Source organism: Misgurnus anguillicaudatus, chromosome 11, assembly GCF_027580225.2.
Source record: "Misgurnus anguillicaudatus chromosome 11, ASM2758022v2, whole genome shotgun sequence".
In the NCBI taxonomy this organism is placed as follows: Eukaryota; Metazoa; Chordata; class Actinopteri; order Cypriniformes; family Cobitidae; genus Misgurnus; species Misgurnus anguillicaudatus.
In genome coordinates, this window is record NC_073347.2 from 13,438,303 (window position 1) to 13,463,991 (window position 25,689).

The window sequence follows — 25,689 nt, forward strand, 5'->3', positions numbered from 1 at the left end:
TACAAGCTCCACCTTTTTCAGTATGTGTTCTCTCCCATAAGGCAAAATTATATATTTAAATAATAAAATATATTTGCTGAAATATATTTTGGAATATACTTACAAAAATATCTTTCACCAATATATTTTTGGCATTCTTTGTATATTTTGACATATATTTTAAAAATAAATATATTTTAAAGCATTTATATATATTTAGCCCTTCATATTTTAAATGTATTCATGTCTCATTGAAAGAAAATCTTTAAATATATATTTAAATTACGGCTGAAAAAAAAAGATTAATCTCTTACAAAATAAAAGTTATTTTTTGCATAATATATGTGTGTGTGTGTGTACTGTGTGTAATTATTGTGTATATTTAACCACACACATATACATAAATTCATGTCAGATTTTTTTATTTATATATACATTTTTTAAATGTATATATAATATAGAATATATAAAAATGTAAATATATATACACATGTAAATGTTCCTTAAATACATACATAAATGTGTGTGTATTTATATGTACATAATAATTACACACAGCACACACTCATATATTATGCCAAAAATCACTTTTATTTTGTATGCGATTAATCGCAATTAATCTTTTCCCAGCCCTGATTTAAATATATTAAATATATTTTCAATTTCAAAAATATAGTTTATAAAATTAATTTATATTTAGCATATATTTAAAATATATTTTGGGCAATAATTTTTTTTGTCATATGGATTTTAAAACTAGAAATGTATTTGCTTGCCCTTGAAATACATAAAAGTCTTATGCCACTACCACCAGACTTGTTGTTTTAGAAGTTTTAATGTCCATCCATATTTATTTTTCAATCTATTTTATTAAAATACAAACAGAAATTCAGTAAATATGTACCAAAAAACAAACAAACATTTTCAAGACCTCTCTTGGACACATTTTGAGTGTTTTTGAGCAGAATTAAATTAAAAGATTATATATATATATATATATATATATAATTTAATTTATTTAAATTAGGATTTAATTTAATTTGTGTTTAAGAGATCTTGCAGTTTCCTGCTATTGCTTATATATAGATCAGTGAGTTTACCCTAAAAACTTCACACATCACATTTTTATACAGTTTTTAATACTATATACACATTTCCTGTATTTTCTGGATGTATTCTATTTATGTTTTTCTTTCTGCAAAGTGTATTTAACATATATTTAAAACATATTTTTAACCAGAGAATGACTTTGCCATTGATAGTCATGAAAAATTCATCATGAGTTAAAGGGCCTAAAGCTGATCCTGCATTTAAACTTACAATAGCAAGCAAATGTACAGTAGCCATATAATACCCTTACTATTATAAAGAAAGATATTTCGAAACCAGATTTATAATAAGACAATGAGTACAGATATAGTTACGCGAAAGACCTCTGAGCGGTAGCACACACATTATGATTCCAGCAACTTGAACCAGGGACAGAGGTGAGTAGCTCTGCAGGTTTAAACAGGAGCTCAACAGATGGTCTTGCTGAATGACAGGTATTAAATGATGGCTGACTGTGTCATGTTTCATTCAGAGACTGCACTGATGGAGAACAAAGAGCAAAGCCTTCCATGTGTTCAGAAAAGACAGCACAGGAATACTGTAGGCTACAAACCACAACTGTTCTTTACAAAGTTAATGACTTGGAAAGGTTTCTGTACAATGTATCCTGTTTGGTTTATACTGTAATATTGCAGTCTGATCTTTTGACTCGGACAAAATGTTCTAGTTCAAAACTTTTTATAGAGAACAACTTAAATACAAAAAGATTAATGCGTTTCTTTTCAACAAATCTACTTGATTGAAGTGCTTTCACTTTTTTTTTTTTACACAGAAATGGTCATTAGAAGTTTTTTTCAGTTTTTTGACTTATTTTAAGGGTTCAGCGCACCCTGGTGGTAATAAAGCTTTAGACCTCACTATTACTAAAATAGATCGGCCACCACACGAGTGCAGAGTTTAGCTCTAATCCAAAGCCGTGTTGCTTTGGATTAGCAGTGTTGGAACTAAATACTGCAGAATTTAAAATAATCCTTTTGAAGTCCCCACCTGGGCAAACAACATTAAAAGGCAAGCTTAAATACACTATTATTTTTAGAACAACCATGCCTTTGTATAAAATGCCCTTCAAAACTATAAAATCTGTTAATATGTAAATATATTACAGAATGTGTATGTAAATATTAGCATATATGGCAGCATACATGTCACTTCACATGAAAAGGATACAAAAAAGGCCTGAAACTCTTAGAATATGTTTGCTACCATTCTACCCAAATATTAAATGTGTCAAAATATTAAAAATTTAGTATTTGTGATACAACCAAACCCCTTGTAGTAATAGGGTTGCATGCAGAATGTAGGACACTTGAAAATAAAAATGAATAATTTACAAATTGATCATTTTGGACCAGGATATACTTGAAAAAGCTAGTAAATAATTTTACTCAGAAAATGCACCTTTCAGTTTACTTTTACTTATAAATTTTAAGATAAATAAGCTTTTATAACAGTTCCTTTTATAGCATTTATAGCATTTTGTTATAGAAAATTTCAAGTAAATCCTACTCAAAAATTTTTCACTGCACCAATTGTTTACTACAATGAATGAATGATCAGTTTAACAAATAAAAAATATTAAAAATGTCATTATATTTTGACTTTGTATTATTAGTAAGTTATAATGTTGTGATACAGGCCACATTCTCTATTTAATGTTCCACTTTTCATGCTTGTTTATTGTTACGTTACAATTTACAATCTAACATACCCCAAAACCAGTTACTTTTGCTATGATGCTTTAAAAACCTTTCAGTATTTAAGACATTCATGCATTAAAATATTCACCATATCACAGCTTATATATATATATAACAATCAGTTAAATCCTTTTCAACAGGAGGTCTGTGGTGGTACTACAGAGGGTCCTCCAATTATTGTTTAATGCCAAAAATAAATATTTTGAAACACTTCAGACAAAAATAAACCTATTAATAATCAACTGAAAATATTTTTAACAAAGAGAATAAAGTTCTCATATTAAGATCTTAACAGTATATGAACTTGCACATCAAGAATAATTATTTTAAAATTTTTGCAATATACGTAAAATTTGTAAAATCATGTGTATGGTATGCATGTTTGTACAGGCCAGAATTAAAATGATCAAGTAAGTTACCAAAATACCTGCTCCTCCTTTTCATTGTTCTGAACAAAGCTAAAGAAACCATTTCTCTCATTCCTTCATTCTTTCAGTAAATATTAATACAATTTGAAAGGTAAGATTGTTTGTAGGCCTGAGCTGAAGATGCCTTACGCCGGGTCACCAGGGAGTGCTCGTTTACCCATTTCTTCTACGCTTTTCTTTTTGGCGCATGCGCTCAAACATACTTGGCGCCAGATGATCCGTGGCGCCGTCCTGCAACGTACGTACGCACGCAGAAGAGTGACAGAGTGCAAACCGCAGCCAGGCAGCGCAGACACAAGAGCAGGAAGATCTTTAGGCCGCTGAATGCACCGAGACTCCTAGCAGCGCAAAAGATACAACAAAAAAGGAAAGAGGTCGGGCATTTTTTTTGTTAAAATTGCGTATATATGTACTCACGAACGCCTAATGTTTGTGTCCGGGGGATTATCCTTGCTATTATAGCAAGCTAATTAGCGTGCTATATTTGTGTCAGGGTTGTTATGTAACTAGCATAACACAATCATTTCTAAAGTATACTGTGTTTCGTATAAATCTGGGAAGCTGTTTTAACGAGATGCGCTGTGGACGTCACAAAGTCCGGAGGTTCGTTATAGATAGAAATGGCTTCAGCTAGTGTTTGCGACCGAGTCAGCTAAGCACGACAACAGGCCAGTGTTGTTTCACGCAGCTAAAAATCTGCTAAGACTATAGCATGATACGCGCCGCTTATAGCATCCAAACGCTCGTGACAAGTATAGTAGGATGACTTACAACCACAAATGATGTTGAATACTTTAAGGTTTGTTTTTATTTCGACGCCACAAAACAAAAACGCGTTACATGTTATGTAAGAAGGGGGGCGCCTTTCCCGGGCTTTCGCGAACTGCGCCCGTCTGCGGTTAGCCATTTTAATTAGCCAATAACTAAAGCAGTTGGTCTTGTCGCGTTCCAAACGCTGAACAGTCACGATTTTCACCCAAATAAACGAGTGAACTTAATATATGAGCGAATTATTTGCGTTTCATCGCGTCGAGTGTCGCCTCGGCGCGTGCTTACATGGCTCTGAGGGGCGGAAGCTACTCGCGGCGGCCATTTTAGAGCTAGTTAGCTGTACAACCACTGGTGCACAAGATGCCCACCGTCGTACTTTACCGACGCTGTTGTGTCAGCCTTTATATAACGTGACACCACCCGAAAGGTGATTACTAATAATAAATACGCAGTAAAGTTTTGAATTAAAGGCAAACCGCCAGTGTTGTGTTTATGATCCAGCTCGACTGCCTGTTAGCCAGCTAGTTAGCAGATAATGCATGCTCAAGGAAGCTAACTAGCAGCTATTTAGCCAGCTAACCTAGCCAAATCTGACAGATTGGCTGTCTGGATAAGAAAGTTGTAAATATTGATCTAGTTGGTTTTTATTTAGAGGATTTGTAAAGAGGTTAGTAGTAGTTGTTGCGTAGTTCCTTTGGCAATGGATGTCATTGTTGAAATACTTGAGGAATTGAAAAGTAAGATCTGTTCAGTTATGTATACATAGCCTGGCAAGTTAGCCAAATAAATTCAGTCCATGGGCTAACCTTAGCCATTTTTAGCCACACAGATTTGTGCTAACTTAGCTTTGCATGTAAACAAACGTGTGGCTGAGCAAGAAACTTAATTTTACAAATTAAAACCATATTTTTACAGCTCTGGTATTCCAGTGCTTGATCTATACAGCTCTTTATGTCATGAAGGGATTTGCTGTATCTTGTGAACTTATTCAGTTATTGCACAGCTTATGTTTAAACTTGACCAAACATTAACGTGTGAACTGTCTGGATAGTTGAAACTATGATTATTTGATGCATTAAGTAGAAGTAGCCATATGTAAGTGTTAAATTATTTTATGTAGTGTTTACTGCCTTTTTTCTGTATGCTTAATGCATGGTTTAAAGTTTAAATCTTTCACAAACATGACTAATGAACATTTTGAAGGATAGATGTTTTTATCTGAAATGTTGCCTTTTTATTACGCAGAGACATTTAAACATTTCATGTCTTTCAACAGGCAGGACTCATCCTGACTCGAAACCGGCCGAGCCTGAACCGAGCAACTCTTCAAGATTCTTTGCAAGAAAGCGGTGCTCTTTGAGCAACGCTAAGTTTCACTTAAACGGAAAAACGGAAGTCGTCAGGCTGGAGTGCGTCCTGATGGCCGAGTCAGAGACTGACTGTGACACACCAGGTCTCGATACGTTGGGATCTGAGTGTGTCATAGCCCATACGCAAGTCGGTGACTTGCATTATGGGGCAGAAACTGAGATTATGACTCAAGAGGACAAACGACTTGACTTGGAAGCTATTCATGGCGATTTAGGAGCGGTTACGTGCGTGGACGTGGTAACGGAGACGGACCACGACTACATTAAATCCGAAATACACCACGATCACCATCAGTACTTCAGCACTGCTGAAATTAAAGGCGAGCATTTGCTCGGCGAGGTGCTGTTGAAGACCGAGATCGGTGGAGATCATATCGTAAAGGTGGAGTCGGACCATGGAGGAGAGCTTACGGTGGAGTCGGAGAACGGCATTATTATTCACGAAGCCCAGGGCCTGCAGTGCAGTGAATGCGGTGAGATTTTTGGGAGCATGACTGATCTCCACGAACATTTCGAAATCCATAAAGCCACCCACCCATACATTTGCGTCCACTGCGGGGAGAGCTTTGCTATTGAGGCAAGCCTCAGAAGTCACATGAAGATCCACATGAAACTTGATAAAAGTTATACCACTGGTCTTGAGATGGTCGGTAAGGGTGTCATCGATGCATTCAGCTTGAAACCACACCAGATGATGCACTCTCCCGAAAAGCCACACAGATGCTCGGAGTGCGGTAAAAGCTTCGCGGCTGCCATCACTCTCCGAGAGCACATGAAAATGCATTCTGAGGACAAACCCTACAAATGCACCCAGTGTAGAAAAAGCTTCATGCGCAGACGCCACCTTAAGAAACATCAAGAGATGCATGCCCGCGACAAGCCGTTTACCTGCGTTCAGTGCGGGAAAGGTTTTGCCACAGCTTCGAATCTCAAACAGCACCAGAAGACCCACGTCGGCGACAAGCCAAACAGATGCGCCCAGTGCGGTAAATGTTTCGCGTCTGCGTCCACGTTACGAGAGCATATGAGAATTCACTCAGGAGAGAAGCCCTACAAGTGCAACCAATGTAGGAAGAGCTTCGTAAGAAAACGCCATCTCAAAAAGCACCAGCTGGTTCACCAGGGTGGAAAGCCCTACCGGTGCTCTCAATGCGACAAGGGTTTCAACCATTCCTCTTCCTTGTCAAGACATCACAAGGTCCATCTGGAGGCAAAGATGTATGCTCAGGGTGATAAGGATTTCCCCTTCGATGCTCAAATAAAGAGAGAAATGCATGCAGGTGAAAAGCCATACAGCTGCAACCATTGTGAGAAGAGCTTCAATCACTCCTCATCGTTGTCCAGACACCAGAGAACTCATTCGGATGGCAAGTCGTACACCTGCGCTCAATGCGGGAAGCGGTTCAATCATTCTTCCTCTCTTGCGAGGCACCAACGGGTTCATTTGGAGAAGACTACGTATAGTGCAATGTCACCAGGAAAGGGATTCCCTCACACTACCATCTTGAAACAGAGAATCCTTCAGAGTGAAAAACCATACAGGTGCGCTCAGTGCGGAAAGGGTTTCAATCATTCATCCTCTCTGTCGAGGCATCACCGAATTCATCTTACACAGTAAAATCGTATCCCTTTCCATGTGTGATGTTTTAGTGCTTATAGCACCCTTGATTCAAGAGAGCATGATGATGATGATGATGATAAAGGGTATGGTAAAAGATGCAAGAAAATGCAAACAGACTGGCTCTAAATGAACTCTTTATTCTGAATTTGTCCTTTTAACTTTTCAAGAGCAATGATTGACACTGAAAACATGGAGAAACCCCATTTGTACAGATTGACTCGATACACCAGAATGTTCCAAAATGAAAAATGTATGATTAAAACCTTAGACGAAATTTGAGAATCATTCATTACTGACTTGTGTTAGTCATGTCGTGTGGCTTCTGGACGCTTTCGTGAATTTAGGTCTGGCACAGTCTTGAACGGAGTATTAGGTCAAGTCGGTTTTGAATGGCAGATAATTGAGTGAATAGCAACTAGCCACTCCCCTAGTCCGTATCATTACCTGTCTCTGTATCATTATTGGTTCAAGAATCTGATATCACCTGTAAATACGTGTTGATTTTCTTTTATATAGATATGTATAGGTAAGTAGTGTGCCGTTTTCTGAAAAAGAGCATTTTTGATGTATGATCCAGTTAGTCTTATCCATCTCTTGTAAGTAAAATGGGATGGTGCTTTAAGGGGATGTCACTAGTTTTGAATGAGCGGTCTGTAAGTGTAAGGCACAATAATGATTATAAACCCCTTATGATGCCAACTAACTCTATTTGCAGTGGCATCACTGTTATTAACCTGACTAACCTGCAGCAGTGGGCTTATAGGAGCAAAACAAGGTGGAAAAGTAACTGTTCTTATAATGGAGTCAGGTACGGACTTTGCACCTAATGTTTTTTTCTTCTGGGTGTAGATCTAACAAAATTATCATATGCATTGTTTGTAAGGGAATTTGGTTCACCTTTATTTGGCTATTGTTTAAAAAAAAATGTAATAAAAAAATAAACGTGGGGCAGCCTAAGTATTCCCTCAGACATTTACAGTGCTTCTCCCTCTTGCCCACCTCTATGTTACCAATGGCTGGCTGTATATTACAAAGCTTTGCCCAGCCATTGTTATTGTCAGATCGCAATGTAAAGCATTTAGTTGTATTCTGGATACAATTTATGGAGTATCAACATTTATTAAATAATAGATTGTGTATACTTTAATGCAAATACAAAATATAGCTTGCTTTTCAAAAATGTTTGATTTCCTTTGTTTTCCCCAAATTCCATGCTTTCTATTTACAGTCGCGTATGGATCTTTTACAAACGGATGTATTTTTTTAATAAGGTCTGGGTAATCTGAAAGGGAAATGAAAGGAAAAAATGTTTTTATGGGAGTGTATATTGTATTGAAACTATTCTTTTCCATTGGATAACAGTTGTGCTTAATCATGTAGCATAGGTTTCTTCATTGTGTTAGTTAGGTGCCTTATTGCATGCCGTGTAGAAATGTATGCTGAGCTATAATAGGACAAAAAAAAGAGGTTTCGGCTCCTTCCCCTTAGTTTCTTTACATGCTAATCAATGTTTTAATTTGATTTTTTTGCTTCTCTGTACATGAATGTTTACACTGTTACTGTCTTTTTAATTTTTTTGTCTGTCAACTAGCCTCTTTCTAGGCTTAGAGGTTAAAGTTACAATGCCATTGATCCACATGTTGATTGCCCTCTATAGTGATAAATTCTTGTCCCGTTTGTCTATCTCCCCCATCTTTGAGTGGCTCACATATATGGATAAATAAAGGCTGTTGACTATCAACAGGTTTATATTGTTTCTTTAAAACAAGCGACTAACTGTGTTTACTCAAGGCTTATTGTATTTAATATTTGGGAAAGTAACCTTTAATGGTTTTTATTCGAAAATGAACTGCGCCTTTTTAAAAGTGTTACAGCTGGGATCAAACTTTGAAGCTTAAGTTGGTAACAGGAACATTTTGTTGTTTGGGTAGATACCAAATAAGGTATTTGTGTACAACACATTAAAAAAAAGTATGAGTTACATTTGTATACAACGCCATCTGCTGGCAGCTCTAAAATACTTACGTTTTGTGTATCATCTGTGTTAGAGGGGCTACATTGGTGCAGACGCTACAAATGTAAATAATTTAAATGTGCAATATACATCCTGCTGCTTTAATTGGATTTAGAGAACTTTAAATAGATCACGTTTGTTGAAATAGTCAATGAACCATATCATTAGCAAGTATTGCTTATTTAAAATGATTGAATATAATTTTATTTCATTATATATAGCAACCACATATTATGCAATATATGGTATAATATATAATGTATATCATGCTGTAAAAAATATATATCAGCATATTTTTGTTACTGAAGCTTAAATTAAGTTAAACAAATTTAACCTGTTTTAACGTGTCAACTTCTTACAAGTCAACTTAGAAATAGGTTAAATTGCATGTTTTTTACAGTGCACATATAAATAAAAGGAAATATAATTTATAGAATAGTCACTATAATTGTTTAAAACCAAATTAGGCATGGGCCTTCTGGTGAGTTAAAAGTTTTTAAAAAACGAGACAATTGACTTTTATAAACACGCAATATATAGGCGCATGAAAATATGCCAAATTAAGCCATACGGTCTTACAGTTTTAATTTGTAGTCCCAGGCAGGTTATTATGTTAAATATCACAAATGCATAAAAAAAATCGAATTTTCAATAAACAATTATATCATAATTGACATTATCATAACTAACAAAACACACCACCTAAAGCCGTTAGTTCACATTTGATTATCCAATAGCCACTGTTTAACAGATGTAGAAAAGGAAACAAAAGGGCCAATTGTCATTAAAGTCATCTTACAGTTCCCTTTGTGTAAAACCATGAAATTTGTTCCTCATATTCAACAAATTGGCAAAAAATAACAGTTTATGACAGCATCTAGGTAAGAGCACTTACAATGAATTTCTTTAGTGTAAGTGCTTTTCTGTGCATAATCTGTGCTGTTGAATTGTGCACAAATGTAAGTTTTCTCAATTTAAATTTGTGTTTTTATAAATGTTAACTTAGTTTTTAGTAAATACTTGTAAAATTTGACGATTTAAGTTTCTTAAATTTTAGAATGTTTACCATTTAACTAAATTTTGCAACCTTAGATTACAGAGAATCTGCATTACTCGTGTATGGGAAGAAACCTCAGCTATGTACCAGCCAGTATACCCTCCTCTGTTCAAACACTTGATTTCAGTTTTAATGTCTTGAGATACTTACAGAAGACTGTATTCCCGGTTTTCTCCTTTCTGCAAGTTCTTGATCTTTCAAGGTAAGTCTTACATTTGTCATCTAATTCTCAGTTGTGATAGATGTGAAAGTAAATTAAAATTATTTGCTTTCAGATGCAACATCATACACATTGAAGACGATGCTTTCTACAATGTGAAGAATTTGACAGCTTTGATTCTCACTGGGAACCCTGTTACATATTATGGACTTGAATGCTTTAATATCTTACATAATCTACAGCAACTGGTTCTGGTGGATGTCGGTCTCACTTCCCTACAGTTTCATATGAACAATCTGACCAAACTACAGGAACTTAAAGTTGGGACAAATAACCTTCAGTCCATGACTCTCCCTCCATATATGAGCAGTTTTACAGACTTCACTGGGTATGATCTACATGCTAATAATATATCCTTCATAAAATCTGATCACACCACTGTACTGCCAGAGATTGGCAGAAACATGACATTAATACTCTGTAGGAATCCTTTATTATACATTGAACCAGGAGCTTTCAAAGACATTTATCTGAGAGAGCTGGACATACGATCTGCATTTGTTTCATCTTCTGCTCAAGAACTTGGTCTGAAAGCTCTTTATGGACTTCATGTCAGGAGACTAATATTGGGAAATTACAGGGACACGTATAGCTTTAACTCGTTGGATGATGAGCTTTTAGATGGCATTTGCTCTATTTATTTTCAGGAGATATATTATTACACATCAGAAAGGCCTGATAAGCAAATTCCCATTTTTCGGTGCATGGTTAATGCCACAAATATAACAGTAAAACGGGCTTACATTCCTCAAATGGAGTATGTGCGTTTTAATAAACTAAAGGATCTTTATTTAATTTCCAGTATGTTATGGGCTTTGCCAGGTCAACAACTTTCACATCTCCATACTTTAGAAAGACTTGTGATAACAGACTCTTCACATCTCCGCGGTGGCACCTTTACTGACATGCCTAAACTTCGGTATCTGGATCTGAGCTCTAACAAACTGACGTTAGATTGCTGCATAACACTGCTGTCTGGCACACCTCAAATCAAATACTTGAATTTGAGTCTAAATGCAGAAATCGGATTTCGCTTGGGAGCATTTAATGGTCTTGAATCCCTTGAGATTTTGGATATCCACCATACAAGGGTTTTGGATATTGGACACTTTTCACTTTTGTCTAACTTGAAGGATTTGCGGTATCTGGATTTGTCCTTTTCAAGCATCACGTTTGAGAACACCCTTTGCTTTTTTGGGCTGATCAGTCTGAATGTTCTTAAGATAGCTGGTAATAGTTTTCACAGTGATGTGTCAAGATATTTATTTAATAATCTCACATATTTAGAGTATCTTGATATGTCGTATTGCCACATTGACAAATTACATCCAAGCTCTTTCAAAGATCTTCGAAGGCTTAAGATTTTAGATCTCAGTGGAAACAAGTTAATGACTATAGATTTTCTGACCAACACAAATCTGAAGAAATTAACATCAGTTTATCTAAATCAAAACAGCATTACTAGTATCTCACTTGATGTTCTCCAGAAGTTGCCTACAAATCTTTCATTGTTTGGTTTGTCCTTTAACCCCTTCGATTGCTCCTGCTCTCACACAGATTTTATTTTGTGGATCATCAATCATCAGCAGATGTTGGATCAGCCACATAACATGTTATGTAAAACCTCTTCACAGAGCTCAGATTTTACAGTAACTGATTTTGACATTGACAGCTGTGTGCACAGAACCAAACTCACAATTGTTTTATTGATATGTTTTGTGTTGGTATTGGCTGTTTTATCAGTCCTGGTTTATAGGTTTCAGTTTTATCTGAAATACTCCTGTGTACTACTGAGAGGTTACAGATCAGCCAGACAACAAGAATTTGCCTATGATGCATTTGTGATTTTCTCAAGCTATGATGAAATGTGGGTCATGAATGAACTGATGGAAAATCTGGAGAATGGAGTTCCACCTATTCAGCTTTGCCTTCACATGCGGGACTTTGAAGCCGGAAAATCCATCGCCTCCAACATTATTGATGAAGGAATAATGGGTAGCCGTAAAGTCATCGTGGTTGTGTCTCAACACTTTATTGACAGTGACTGGTGTCGCTTTGAGTTTGAAATAGCTCAGTCCTGGTTTGTGATGGAACGCAATGCCAACATCATCATCATCATTCTGGAAGATGTGGAGGAGAGGAAGACTAAGAAAGTGTTTGGTCTTCACAAACATCTGAAGAAGAACACATACCTGAAGTGGAGTAGAGACCCGCTGAGTAAAATGAGATTCTGGATTCGACTCCGGAAAGCGATTATTGCCACAAAATAATAAATGGCATCGAATAAATGTAGTTTGATCAATCATGTTACTTTATTTTATATAAGAATTAACAGAGGATGTTTATTAGGGGGTCAAGCACAAATGCGGGGGGGGGGGATTGATTGACGTTTGATTATAAATCATGGCACTTGGCAAGTCTAGTCTTTGTACAAGGTACAATCAATGGTTAAAAGGACTTTCACATAGCTCAAAAAACATGGCCGCCATTGACCAATGAACTTATGCAGCTATTAGACAAGGTTAACGGAGGCAGATCAGAACGAAACTCAATGGGACTGTTTAACTCTTGATCCCAAAGGTTTTTGGAAAGGTTGAACAAAAACCAGCCACCAGGGGCGGTATCACGTTTTTTCAGTGTTTAAGTGATTTTGTATTTTGCAGTGTTTCAGATATAAACAAGATACTCATATCATTTGATAGATCTCCTAATTCTGAACAACTTTGCCTCAAAAACCAATGGTCTCAGTTAAATCATTGATTCGATATATGTTGGTTTTTCAGGCGATCAAAACCAATCCAGTGCAGAAATATTCTTTAGACACCGAATATCAATAGTTATCAAAAATGTTGAACATTCGACTCATCGTCACAACACCACACCTAAATATTTGAAGTGGTGTGGCCACTTTTACTTAAATGGCTATAATATATGATAGGAATAAAATATTAACACCAAACTTGGTACACTTATGTATGGACCCAGTCTGAGGGAATGTAAGATTGAAAATATAGGAATTTATTACTCTGTCACAACCCCTATTTCCATTCTGTACCATCTGCATTCCTGTGCTCATTTACTTTAGGTAGAGTTGTTTATCCAGTAGACTGGGGGTTAAAGGTGATCTTCTGATTGGTCAATTTGAATGTATCATGTTAGGTTTAGTCACATGGTGAAGGGATAGAGGATAAATAGAGGATAAAGGACAATATTTTTCAGGTCATTAGGCCTAGACTCCAGTTCGCATTGATTCCTAACTTTCTTTCTCTGTTCTCTATACTATCAGGTAATATCTCACACACATTGGAAACAGTTAATTGTACATGTATTATTTACCATTTCATGCATTTATAGTGTAACCATTTCAATTGTAACTTTAAGTCAGTATTGTTATTAAACCTTTTTATTAATAAATCTGTTGTTTAGTTTTGTTTTAATGGTAATACTTAAATGCTATACAATATATTCATACTCTAGCAATGCTCTCAAACCTGGGAACGATTGCGATTTTGTTCTCCTTCCAAAACCTGAGAACCCTTACAGGAACATGCAAAAAACTGCAGAGCTTTACCACTAGTTGGTGTAATGCAATCCCAAACCGTTATATCATCAAATCTAAATGTCATAAAGAAACTGGGGCTTGTTTATACGTTTTAAGCTCACAAGGAGCCTTTGGAGCATTATTATTGGAAGCTGAAAAAGCCACTCCTTAGCACCCAAAAATAGTCCTCATGCAACAGTTTAGCAAAACCTATATCTATGAATCAGAACATCATAGAGACATGGGTTTGGGCTTGTTTCACTTGTGGCTAGGAGCATAATCATTGACCAATGCCAATTTACTCTCTAACAATCAAACAGAGTACCATGTCAGCAAAACCTATATCTCTGCATTAGAATATTATAAAGACATAGGGGTGGGCTCTTTTAATTCATGTTAACATTATTGTAACATTTTGTGTCTCAAATTTTGCCACGGCAAGCACCACTTTACATTTTCTTCAGAAAATGTACCTATCTAGTTACATGTTAGTGTTCCAAATTTTAAGTAGATTTGCTAACAATGCGGAATATCTACACAGGCATGCTCTTAAGGTCTTACAAACACTTGCAGCTGTATTTTCATGTTGTCTTCAGTCTGTATTCAGGCAAACTCTTCAAAATGATTTGTTTGTTGTAGATACTTCAAACAAAGGGCTTTGTGCACATTTAAGTGATGAATTTCAAAATGAATAACTTGAATATACAAAATAGAGAAGTGAGAGTTGGATGCACTCTTGTAAAAGACAACAGAGTATAAACAGATCTGTGTTAAACGCTGTAGTGAAATAGATGTAATTTTGTTATTATATGTTATTGTTTATTCACTCTTTTGGCCTATAATCAACCCTTAAGTTGCATTTCATCTGTAAAGTAAATACTTAAAGAAACTGATGTTATGGTTACATGCAAGTACACAACTGCTTTAAATAGCAAATGAAAAAGTTTTCTAAAATGATAATCTGATCCTGGTGCTGTGTCCTCGCGATCCATTTGATATACCCAGGTGTTTTTGAGTTGTTCTCTGTTTAAATAAATGTAAACCCAATGGAAAACATTTTATGTACTCATGTTTTGTTTTTGTATCATTGCCACTTAAAGTGACTGTATCAAAGTTGAAATTGTTTGATTAACACAATGAAGCTTTATTTAACCGAGTGTCATAACAAAATTAATATTTGTTCGTAAAAATAATCTCACTACCAATATTGGATTGTTGGCTTTAATCTAAGGTACTAACTGAAAATAAAGTAGCATATGTCTTTCTTTATTCTTTAAAACACACACACATGAGACAGTAAACTACTGAAAAATCCAGCTAAACCATCATAAGCTGGTGGCTGGTTTTCGCTGGTTTAGGGTGGCACTGGCTTGTTTATGCTGGTCCTCCCAGCCTGACAAAGCTGGTCATGCTGGTGGATCAGCTAGCCTTTCAGCTTGAACAGCTAAGTCCAGCTAGACCAGCTTAAAAAGTGACCAAAACACAGCTACACCAGCTTGCTACACCAGCAAAACCAGCTTCCTACATTAGCAAAACCAGCTTAAACCAAGCTGGGAGACCAGCTTAAACCAGCTCACAAGCTTATGCTGGTTTTAGCTGGATTTTTCAGTAGGGTAGTGCTCTATACCCATGAGAGTTCTCACTTCAAGTTCCCTTTCAGTCGGTCACTACGACGTCACGTCGTGACCGACGAATTGGGAATCGCTTCGCGGGTGACCTATCTACTTCGAGAACTATCAAAAACGCCAATGAACTTGGCATGCAGGTATTTGCATAATGCCGGCGCCGCCCCGCCAGGTGCGTATATAAGGCGCAGGTGCATAATACCAAATCAGCTTTTATTGCTTCGAAGCCGGCAGACATCTGCTCTCGAGAAGCTTCCAAACTGATCTTTGTAGATCCTGTTCTGAAGGGGAAAATAAGATCTCAGCTTGCTGAAGTTGGTTGGGCAAAGACACCTCAGCGGAGGCTCGCAGTGTTTTTTCTCCACCCTTTCTCTCTCTCTCTGTCTCTTTAATTTAGGACTTGAGTTCGAGTGAGTGCGTTGCCTCTCCCTGTGTGTTTCACCAGCTTGCACAAAGAGTGATTTCCTAAAAGAGCAGCACGTTTGAGCTTTGTGTCTTTTTAAAGACAGGCACTCATTCGAGTCACGGTCGGGGTCGTCTTTTTAAAGATGGATTTCCGTCCGTGCTCCGTTTCTGGATGCGGTGTGTTCATCGCCCCCCAGGATGGCCACAAGCGTTGTCTTTCGTGTCTGGGGCTCCAGCACGCAGAGGCAGCGTTGCGTGATAGCTCATGCCCCATCTGCGAGGGCATGACTATGGCGGATTTGCGGAGACGGGTGTCGTTCCTCCGGCAACGGCTCCCGCCTTCCCAGTCTGGTGCTGCTAAGGGCGCAGCTACCAAACTTGCGAAGGATGACCTCCGTATAACGGTGCTGGGTCGGTCTGCTGGTTCGTCCAGTAGCTCCCAGCGCCCTGATCCGTTGCCAGCGGAGGTCCCGATGGAGACGAGCGGCCCGTGTTCTACGGTGTCCTCGCGCTCTGTCGAGCCTCCACCTGACGCGATGTCCACCGTAACGTCGGAGGGGGGGTTGTCAGCCTCGGACGTCGATCCGGATCCGCTCCCGCCTTCGGGCCAGGTTGCGGCTTCTGCGTTCGACCCTGAGATGGCAGCCATGCTCGCTCGGGCGGCGGAGGCGGTCGGCTTGGAGTGGACTAAACCTCCCCCACCTGAACCGTCGCCTCGATGATTGGTTCTTCGGGGGTGCCAGGGCTTCTCAGTCCTCGCCCCCGGTGCCTTTCTTCCCCGAGGTGCATGAAGATCTGACGCGGTCGTGGAAAACCCCGTTTTCCGCCCGGAACCGGCCGTATCAGCCTTCACCTCTCACCTCTCTCGAGGGTGGGGATGCCAAGGGGTACACTGGTATCCCGTCAGTGGAGCGCCCGGTCGCGATGCAGTTGTGTCCGGCCGGTGTCGCTTCCTCCTGGCGGGACCAGCCTACTCTCCCCTCACGGGCCTGTAAGCAGTCTTTGGCGCTGTCCGGTGCTGCTTACAAGGCTTGTGGGGAGGCAGCCTCTGCCCTGCATGCCATGGCATTGCTGCAGGTTCACCAGGCTAAGGCTCTGAGGGACCTGCACGCGGGAGGTCACGACTCGGCGGAGTTCTCTGAACTACGTGCGGCTACGGATCTGGCGCTTCGTGCGACCAAGGTCACCGCACGCGCCGTCGGGCTCATAACCCCACCGCGCTCTCCAACTTCTCAGGCGGTAGGAGACAGCTACGGGCTCATAACCCATCATCTCCCTCCTCCTTCGCCAGAGGGTGCATCGAGTGGCGTGAGGTGTCTTCAGCAGAGCCTCCCTTACTCAACCACCCAGCAACGGACTCAGGTGAGTGTTATCACACACAACACTGCTGTCGGTGCGGCCGTTATGCACACACCGGCGATCACCTCCGTTGCGCCCGCCACGGGTACACCGATCGTTTCACTACGGTGAGAGCTGCCGATGCGCACGTCCTCCGTGCGGAGATCGCTGTCTTATTGGCGAAAGACGCGATCCAGCCGGTCCCTCCAGCCGAGATGAGGTCGGGGTTTTACAGCCCTTACTTTATTGTACCCAAGAAAAGCGGCGACTTGCGACCGATCCTGGACCTGCGTTCGCTGAACCGTGCACTTCACAGAATGCCATTTAAAATGTTGACGCCCAAACGCATATTTCCATGCATTCGTCCAAACGATTGGTTCGCATCTATCGACCTGAAGGACGCGTACTTTCATGTATCGATTCTCCCCCGGCACAGGCCGTTTCTCCGCTTTGCGTTCGAGGGGCGAGCATACCAGTACAAAGTCCTCCCATTCGGGCTCTCTCTGTCGCCCCGTGTATTCACCAAAGTAGTGGAGGGGGCTTTAAAACCCCTGAGAGAGAGAGGTGTGCGCATTCTCGCGTATCTGGACGATTGGCTAATAATAGCTCAAACACGTCAGACGCTGTGCGATCACAGAGATTTAACTTTAAAACACCTCGCTCGTTTGGGTCTTCGGGTCAACTGGGAAAAGAGCAAGCTTTGCCCCGTGCAGAGAATCTCTTTTCTCGGTATGGAACTGGACTCGATCGATTTGACAGCTCGTCTAACAGAAGTGCGTGTACAGTCGATTCTGACTTGCCTGAATACATTCAAGAGCAAGAGCGCGGTCTCGCTGAAACAATTTCAGAAGCTTTTGGGGCATATGGCAGCAGCCGCAGCTGTAACTCCGCTCGGACTGCTTCATATGCGACCGCTTCAGCATTGGCTTCACGATCGAGTCCAGAGGAGAGCGTGGCTGCGCGGCATTCACCGTGTTATCATTACACCTGCGTGTCGTCGCACTTTCACTCCGTGGTTAGACCGTGCGTTTCTCCGAGCCGGTGTGCCTCTGAGACAGGTCTCCAGGCATGCGATAGTATGCACAGATGCTTCAGACACGGGGTGGGGGGCCACGTACGATGGGCTTGCGGCTTCGGGGGTCTGGACAACACCCCAGCTGCATTGGCACATAAACTGCCGGGAAATGTGGGCTGTATATCTTGCGCTCGTCCGTTTCAGCAACGAGTTACGGGGCAAAGATGTATTAGTTCGAACAGACAACACTGCGACCGTGGCGTACATCAATCGTCAAGGCGGTTTACGCTCGCGTCACCTGTCGCATCTCGCCCGTCACCTCCCCACTTTGAGTCAGAAGAATTTGAGGTCTCTTCGTGCCATTTACATCCCGGGCATGCTCAATGTAGAGGCGGATGCGCTCTCTCGGGCTGCGCGTCCCGGAGAATGGCAGCTCCACCCCATTGCGGTTCAGCAAATTTGGAGACGTTTCGGCAAAGCGCAGATAGATCTGTTTGCTTCCCCAGAGACGACCCATTGTCGCCTGTTCTATTCACTAGCCGACGACTCGCTCGGCGTGGATGCACTGGCACACAGCTGGCCGCGAAACATGCGCAAATATGCGTTCCCTCCTGTGAGCCTCATTGCGCAAACCCTATGCAAAATCCGGGAGGACGAGGAGAGCGTGCTGTTGGTGGCACCGTATTGGACAACCAGGAGTGGGTTTCCAGAACTCTCTCTCCTCGCGACAGCCCCTCCGTGGAAGATTCCCCTGAGGAAGGACCTTCTTTCTCAACAAGAGGGCACATTATGGCACCCGCGCCCCGACCTGTGGAACCTCCATGTGTGGTCTCTGGACGGGGCACGGAGGATATGAGTGATTTACCGCCAGAGGTATCTAACACTATTGCTGCTGCGCGAGCGCCGTCTACGAGACAGGCTTACGCGCTTAAATGGAACCTGTTTGTCGACTGGTGTTCTTCCCAAAGTGAAAACCCCCGAGAATGCTCGATTAGTGTTGTGCTTTTATATCTCCAGCGTCGTTTGGAGAATAGGCTGTCACCATCCACTATTAAGGTCGATATCGCGGCGATATCAGCCCACCATTCACCCGTAAACGGTAGAACAGTGGGTCAGCACAACCTGGTCATTAGATTTCTCAGAGGCGCTCGAAGACTGAATCCTTCGCGTCCTCCCTCTATTCCTCCTTGGGACCTGTCCTTGGTGCTGAAATCACTCCAGGAAGCCCCATTTGAGTCTCTGCATAGTGTGAGTGTTAAATTTCTTACTATGAAAACATTAACTCTCCTTGCTTTGGCTTCTGTTAAGAGGATAGGGGATATTCATGCATTTTCGGTCGATGAATCGTGCCTTCAGTTCGGGCCAGCTGCATCCAGCGTAACACTGAGACCCCGGCCCGGCTTTGTGCCCAAAGTTCCCACCACTCCTTTCAGAGATCAAGATCAGAGACTCAGCCATGGCTTTGTTATGCCCTGTTCGTGCACTACGTGTGTATATAGACAGGACGCAAAGTTTTAGGACCTCAGATCAGCTCTTTGTTTGTTACGGTGGTCAGCAGAAAGGAAAAGCTGTCACCAAGCAGAGGATGTCCCATTAGATTGTGGATACTATAGCCCTTGCATATCAAAAGCAGAATGTGCCTTGTCCATTTAATTTACGTGCCCACTCTACACGCAGTGTGGCATCATCTTGGGCACTGGCTCGCGGTTCCTCGCTAACAGATATTTGTAGAGCTGCAGGCTGGGCGACACCTAATACGTTCACAAGATTCTATAGTGTTCGTGTCGAACCGGTTTCCACTCGGGTTCTTTCTACTAACTAGTTAAGAATGCCGAGGGTCGGCTTGTGTGTCGGTTTGGAGCCTCTATTTTGGTGCTGTACAGTTGCACCAATATGGAAGGCCATCGGGGCAAAAACGTCACAAAAACTGTTTTTGCCTCTCCTCCACCGCCCTGATAGCTGGTGTTGCGGAGCATCCGCTGTCAACTATCACTGATGTATTCTCTGTAAACCTGTGTAGGCTAGGCATCCACATTTGTCCCCTACGTGGGGTTCATTTGTGTGTATAGTCCGTGGGGTTCTAATCCTCCACGTTTTCCTTAGCAGAGCCTGCTCTGCATCTCTCGACATACCATGTATTGTTCAGAGACTGTTTTTGAGCAACCTGGCGGTTGTTTCATATATTTTATGTCATCCATTTAACCTTCTTAGGGGATGGCTTCCGCAGTGTTCTAGCTCCGCTCAGTTTAGACGCTTCCCCCAGTTCGCTGCTACACTATCGTGGGTTAAGGAACAGGTAGTGACCGGCCTTCTGCATTTTGCCTTAGGTTCCGCCCCTTTATGTGGAGGGTGGAGGGCTTTTGCAGGCACTGGAAGGGTTCAGCTGCAGTGGCATTTTGGTAGGGATTCCCAATTCGTCGGTCACGACGTGACGGCGTAGTGACCGACTGAAAGGGAACGTCTCGGTTACGTATGTAACCCTCGTTCCCTGAAGGAAGGGAACGGAGACGTCACGTCCCGTCGCCACAGTTTGCTGTTCCATTGCTGTTTCAGGCCGGGCACTGTTGCTCGGCTTCTCAGCAATAATATAGCTGATTTGGTATTATGCACCTGCGCCTTATATACGCACCTGGCGGGGCGGCGCCGGCATTATGCAAATACCTGCATGCCAAGTTCATTGGCGTTTCTGATAGTTCTCGAAGTAGATACGTCGGTCACGACGTGACGTCTCCGTTCCCTTCCTTCAGGTAACGAGGGTTACATACGTAACCGAGACGTTATCTGTACTTCAAAGCGAGTGGCCATGCTGATGCTCAATAGAACTTTGGCACTTTTACTTAGAAGACAGAACTTACTTATATCCGCTATATTGAATATTCCCAACAGTCTCTTTCATTTTTTGTATGAAAATGGGGATCTGTCTCCATACTCTACTGTACTGTTTCTGGTGGTTTAGTGTTGGTCTGCAGTGCTGTGTCTCTATCCACTAGTGTCACCGCTGGACAAGTTGTTATTTATATACCACCTGATTTCCAATTTTGTAACAAATCTTTTGATTTTTAATTTTCTCATTAGTTTTTTGAAGAGGTGCTGCCTTCCACACCCACTTGGGTGTAATGCCATTGACTGACCTTCACCTGTAGTTCCTCTTTGTTAAAACAATGACATTTGTTCCTCATATTTGGTAAATTCTACCAAGTCTGGCACATATTTCTATTACAGATAGAGATAAGGGCATCAAGATGAATTACTTTTCTTTAACTGCTTTTATGATGTTTATTTCTGTAGGTGCTGAAGAATCATGCACACAAGTAAGTTTTCTTAAATTATATATTGTTTACCATTGAACTAACTGGTTTTTATTACTTATCCAGTTGTTTTTTGTACATTTTTTGACAACCTTAGATTACTGAGAATCTGCATTACTCATGTATGGGAAGAAACCTCAGCTATATACCAGCCAGTATACCCTCCTCTGTTCAAACACTTGATTTCAGTTTTAATGTCTTGAGATACTTACAGAAGACTGTATTCCCGGTTTTCTCCTTTTTGCAAGTTCTTGATCTTTCAAGGTAAGTCTTACATTTGTCATCTAATTCTCAGTTGTGAAAGATGTGAAAGTAAATTAAAATTTGCTTTCAGATGCAACATCATACACATTGAAGACGATGCTTTCTACAACGTGAAGAATTTGACAGCTTTGATTTTGACTGGGAACCCTGTTACACATTATGGACTTGAATGCTTTAATATCTTACATAATCTACAGCGACTGGTTCTTGTGGATGTCGGTCTCACTTCCCTACAGTTTCATATGAACAATCTGACCAAACTACGGGAACTTAAAGTTGGGACAAATAACCTTCAGTCCATGACTCTTCCTCCATATATGAGCAGTTTTATAGACTTCACTGTGTATGATCTACATGCTAATAATATATCCATCATAAAATCTGATCACACCACTGTACTGCGAGAGATTGGCAGGAACATGACTTTAATACTTTGTAGGAATCCTTTATTATACATTGAACCAGGAGCTTTCAAAGACATTTATCTGAGAGAGCTGGACATACGATCTGCTTTTGTTTCAAAGAATGCACAGAAATTTGGTCTGAAAGCTCTTTATGGACTTCATGTCAAGACACTGATGTTTGGAAGATACAGAGGTACACGGATGTTTTATTCATTGGACACAGACTTTTTAGATGGCCTGTGCTCTATACATTTTCAGGAGATATATTATTACCTAAAAGCAAGGCCCAGTGATCAAATTAATATTTTTCAGTGTATGTTTAATGCTACAAAAGTAGTGGTCAAAGGAGGCTATTTTTATAATTTCCCATATCTGCAATTTCATGACATTAAGGAGTTTTACTTGATATCTAATCTATTAGAAACTTTGCCAGGTAGCAGACTTTCACATCTTCACTCTTTAGAAAAACTAGTAATAACAAAAAGCGCAACTACTCGAACAGAAGTCTTTAAAGATTTGCCTAAACTTCAGTATATGGATCTGAGCTCTAATGATATTGCTGTAAGAGCATGCTGCTCTGGATTTTTGACTGGGATTCCTCAAATCAAATACTTAAATTTGAGTAGAAATTCACAAATAGATTTTACAGCAGGAGCATTTGATGGTCTTGATTCCCTTGAGATTCTGGATTTACACCATACAAAGGTTGGAGGTGTGGAGTACTTTTCGGGTTTATCTAACTTAAAGAATTTAAGTTACCTGGATTTTTCTTACTCAAGCATCACATTTGCTAACATATACTGCTTTTTTGGGCTGATCAGTCTGAAAGTTCTTAAGATAGCTGGTAATAGTTTTCATGCTGATGTGTCAAGATATTTATTTAATAATCTCACATATTTAGAGTATCTTGATATGTCGTATTGCCACATTGACAAATTACATCCAAGCTCTTTCAAAGATCTTCGAAGGCTTAAGATTTTAAATCTCAGTGGAAACAAGTTAATGACTATAGATTTTCTGACCAACACAAATCTGAAGAAATTAACATCAGTTTATCTAACTCAAAACAGCATTACTAGTATCTCACTTGATGTTCTCCAGAAGTTGCCCACAAATCTTTCAGTGTTTGGTTTGTCCTTTAACCCCTTCGATTGCTCCTGCTCTCACACAGATTTTATTTTGTGGATCATCAATCATCAGCAGATGTTGGATCAGCCACATAACATGTTATGTAAAACCTCTTCACAGAGCTCAGATTTTACAGTATATGATTTTGACATTGACAGCTGTATGCACAGAACAAAACTCACAATTGTTTTATTGATATGTTTTGTGTTGGTAGTGGCTGTTTTATCAGTCCTGGTTTATAGGTTTCAGTTTTATCTGAAATACTCCTGTGTACTACTGAGAGGTTACAGATCAGCCAGACAACAAGAATTTGCCTATGATGCATTTGTGATTTTTTCAAGTTATGATGAAATGTGGGTCATGAATGAACTGATGGAAAATCTGGAGAACGGCATCCCACCTATTCAGCTTTGCCTTCACATGCGGGACTTTGAAGCCGGAAAATCCATCGCCTCTAATATTATTGATGAAGGAATAATGGGTAGCCGTAAAGTCATCGTGGTTGTGTCTCAACACTTTATTGACAGTGACTGGTGTCGCTTTGAGTTTGAAATAGCTCAGTCCTGGTTTGTGATGGAACGCAATGCCAACATCATCATCATCATTCTGGAAGATGTGGAGGAGAGGAAGACTAAGAAAGTGTTTGGTCTTCACAAACATCTGAAAAAGAACACATACCTGAAGTGGAGTAGAGACCCGCTGAGTAAAATGAGATTCTGGATTCGACTCCGGAAAGCGATTATTGCCACAAAATAATAAATTGCATCTAATAAATGCAGTTTGATAAATTATGTTAGTTTATTTCATATAAGAATTAACAGAGGATGTTTATTAGGGGGTCAAGCAGAAATGAGGGGGGGAGTGTTGCTCATAACTTCCACAATTTTTGTCCCAATATCAGATGATTTGATTTCCCTTATTAAAAATAATTTATTGCCAGCATTTTGGATTTTGTCCAAAAACTCTTTTTGCGAACAAGGCTCGATTGAACAAACCAGTGCTGAAATATTCTTTGGAGTTTGATTATCAATCATTATCAAAAAGTCGAACTTTTGACTCACCACCAAAACGCCACACCCAACATTCAATGGGACAGAGCCTCTTTGACTTAATTGGCTATAACTAAGGACAGGAATGAGAAATCAACACCAAACTTGGTACATATGTGTATGGGCCCAGTCTGAGATCACATGCAAAAAATTGCGCTGCTTGACCACTAGTTATCACTATAACACAACCTCAAACAAAAATAGATGTAACTACAGAAATCTCGTACCAATCAACTTGAAACTTGGCAAGTCTATTCTTTGTACAAGGTACCATCAATGGTTAAAAGGACTTTCACATAGCTCAAAAAACATAGCTGCCTTCGACCAATTAATTTATGCAGCTATTTGACAAGGTTAACGGAGGCCAATCAGAACGAAACTCGATGGGACTGTTTAACTCTTGATCCCGAAGGTCTTTTGAAAGGTTGAACAAAAAGTGTATTATGCAGTGTTTCAGATATAAACAAGATACTCGTATCATTTGATAGATCTCCTAATTCTGAACAACTTTTCCTCAAGAACCACTGGTCTCAGTCAAATCATTTGTTGGATGTATGTTGGTTTTTTGTGTGATTGGACCCAGTCCAGTGCAGAAACATTCCTTAGGCACAGAATATCAATAGTTATAAAAAATGTTTGAACATTTGACTTGTTGTTACAACACCACACCTAAATGTTTTAAGTAGTGTGGCCACTTTTACTTACGTAAATGGCTATAATATATGATAAGAATAAAATATTAACACCAAACTTGTTACACTTATGTATGGACCCAGTCTGAGGGAATGTAAGATTGAAAATATAGGAATTTATTACTCCATCAAAACCCTTATTTCCATCCTGTAGCATCTGCATTCCTGTGCTCATTGAGTTTTGGTAGAGTTGTTTATCCAGTAGAGTGTTGTTTAAAGGTGATCTTCTGATTGGTAAATTTGAATGTATCATGTTAGGTTTAGTCACATGGTCAAGGGATAGAGTATAAATAGAGGATAAAGGACAATATTTTTCAGGTCATTAGGCCAAGACTCCAGTTCTCATTGATTTCTAACTGTCCTTCTTTCTCTGTTCTCTATACTAACAGGTAATATCTCATACACATTGGAAACAGGCTATTTGTACATATATTATTTACCATTTAATGCAATTATAGTGTAACCATTTTAACCATTTAAGTCAATACTGTTATTAAATATTTTAATTTATAAACCTGTTGTTTAGTTTCGATTTAATGTGAATACTTAAACGCTACCTATTGCAATGCAATATATTCATACTCTAACATCGCTCTCAGACATATTGTATCAGAAACCTGGGAACAATTGCGGTTTTGTTACAGGAACATGAA

The 25,689-nt window shown here is 39.9% G+C and overlaps 3 protein-coding genes across 6 annotated transcripts; all 3 read left to right on the forward strand.

Moving 5' to 3' along the window:
• Nucleotides 1-3,411: 3,411 nt before the first annotated feature.
• Nucleotides 3,412-8,717, forward strand: LOC129415785 (uncharacterized). 3 transcript variants are annotated; one of them, XM_055169924.2, is made up of 2 exons: nucleotides 3,412-3,588; nucleotides 5,262-8,717. In XM_055169924.2, exon 2 carries the CDS (start codon nucleotides 5,405-5,407, stop codon nucleotides 6,971-6,973), a length of 1,569 nt encoding a protein of 522 aa, XP_055025899.1. In that variant the 5' UTR covers nucleotides 3,412-3,588; nucleotides 5,262-5,404; the 3' UTR covers nucleotides 6,974-8,717. The 3 variants fall into 3 exon arrangements, with proteins under 3 accessions (XP_055025899.1, XP_055025901.1, XP_055025900.1); XM_055169926.2 differs by lacking the exon at nucleotides 3,412-3,588 and adding an exon at nucleotides 3,856-4,013; XM_055169925.2 differs by lacking the exon at nucleotides 3,412-3,588 and adding an exon at nucleotides 4,148-4,412.
• A 145-nt stretch (nucleotides 8,718-8,862) lies between these two features.
• Nucleotides 8,863-14,807, forward strand: LOC129415784 (toll-like receptor 4). Of its 2 annotated transcripts, XM_055169923.2 has the most exons (3): nucleotides 8,863-9,949; nucleotides 10,083-10,249; nucleotides 10,323-14,807. In XM_055169923.2, exons 1-3 carry the CDS (start codon nucleotides 9,887-9,889, stop codon nucleotides 12,535-12,537), a joined length of 2,445 nt encoding a protein of 814 aa, XP_055025898.2. In that variant the 5' UTR covers nucleotides 8,863-9,886; the 3' UTR covers nucleotides 12,538-14,807. The 2 variants fall into 2 exon arrangements, with proteins under 2 accessions (XP_055025898.2, XP_055025897.2); XM_055169922.2 differs by lacking the exon at nucleotides 8,863-9,949 and having other exon boundaries at nucleotides 9,987-10,249.
• A 6,510-nt stretch (nucleotides 14,808-21,317) lies between these two features.
• On the forward strand, nucleotides 21,318-25,430 carry LOC129416861 (toll-like receptor 4). Its single transcript, XM_055171288.2, has 3 exons — nucleotides 21,318-21,502; nucleotides 21,597-21,763; nucleotides 21,834-25,430. Exons 1-3 carry the CDS (start codon nucleotides 21,434-21,436, stop codon nucleotides 24,049-24,051), a joined length of 2,454 nt encoding a protein of 817 aa, XP_055027263.2. The 5' UTR covers nucleotides 21,318-21,433; the 3' UTR covers nucleotides 24,052-25,430.
• Nucleotides 25,431-25,689: the final 259 nt, after the last annotated feature.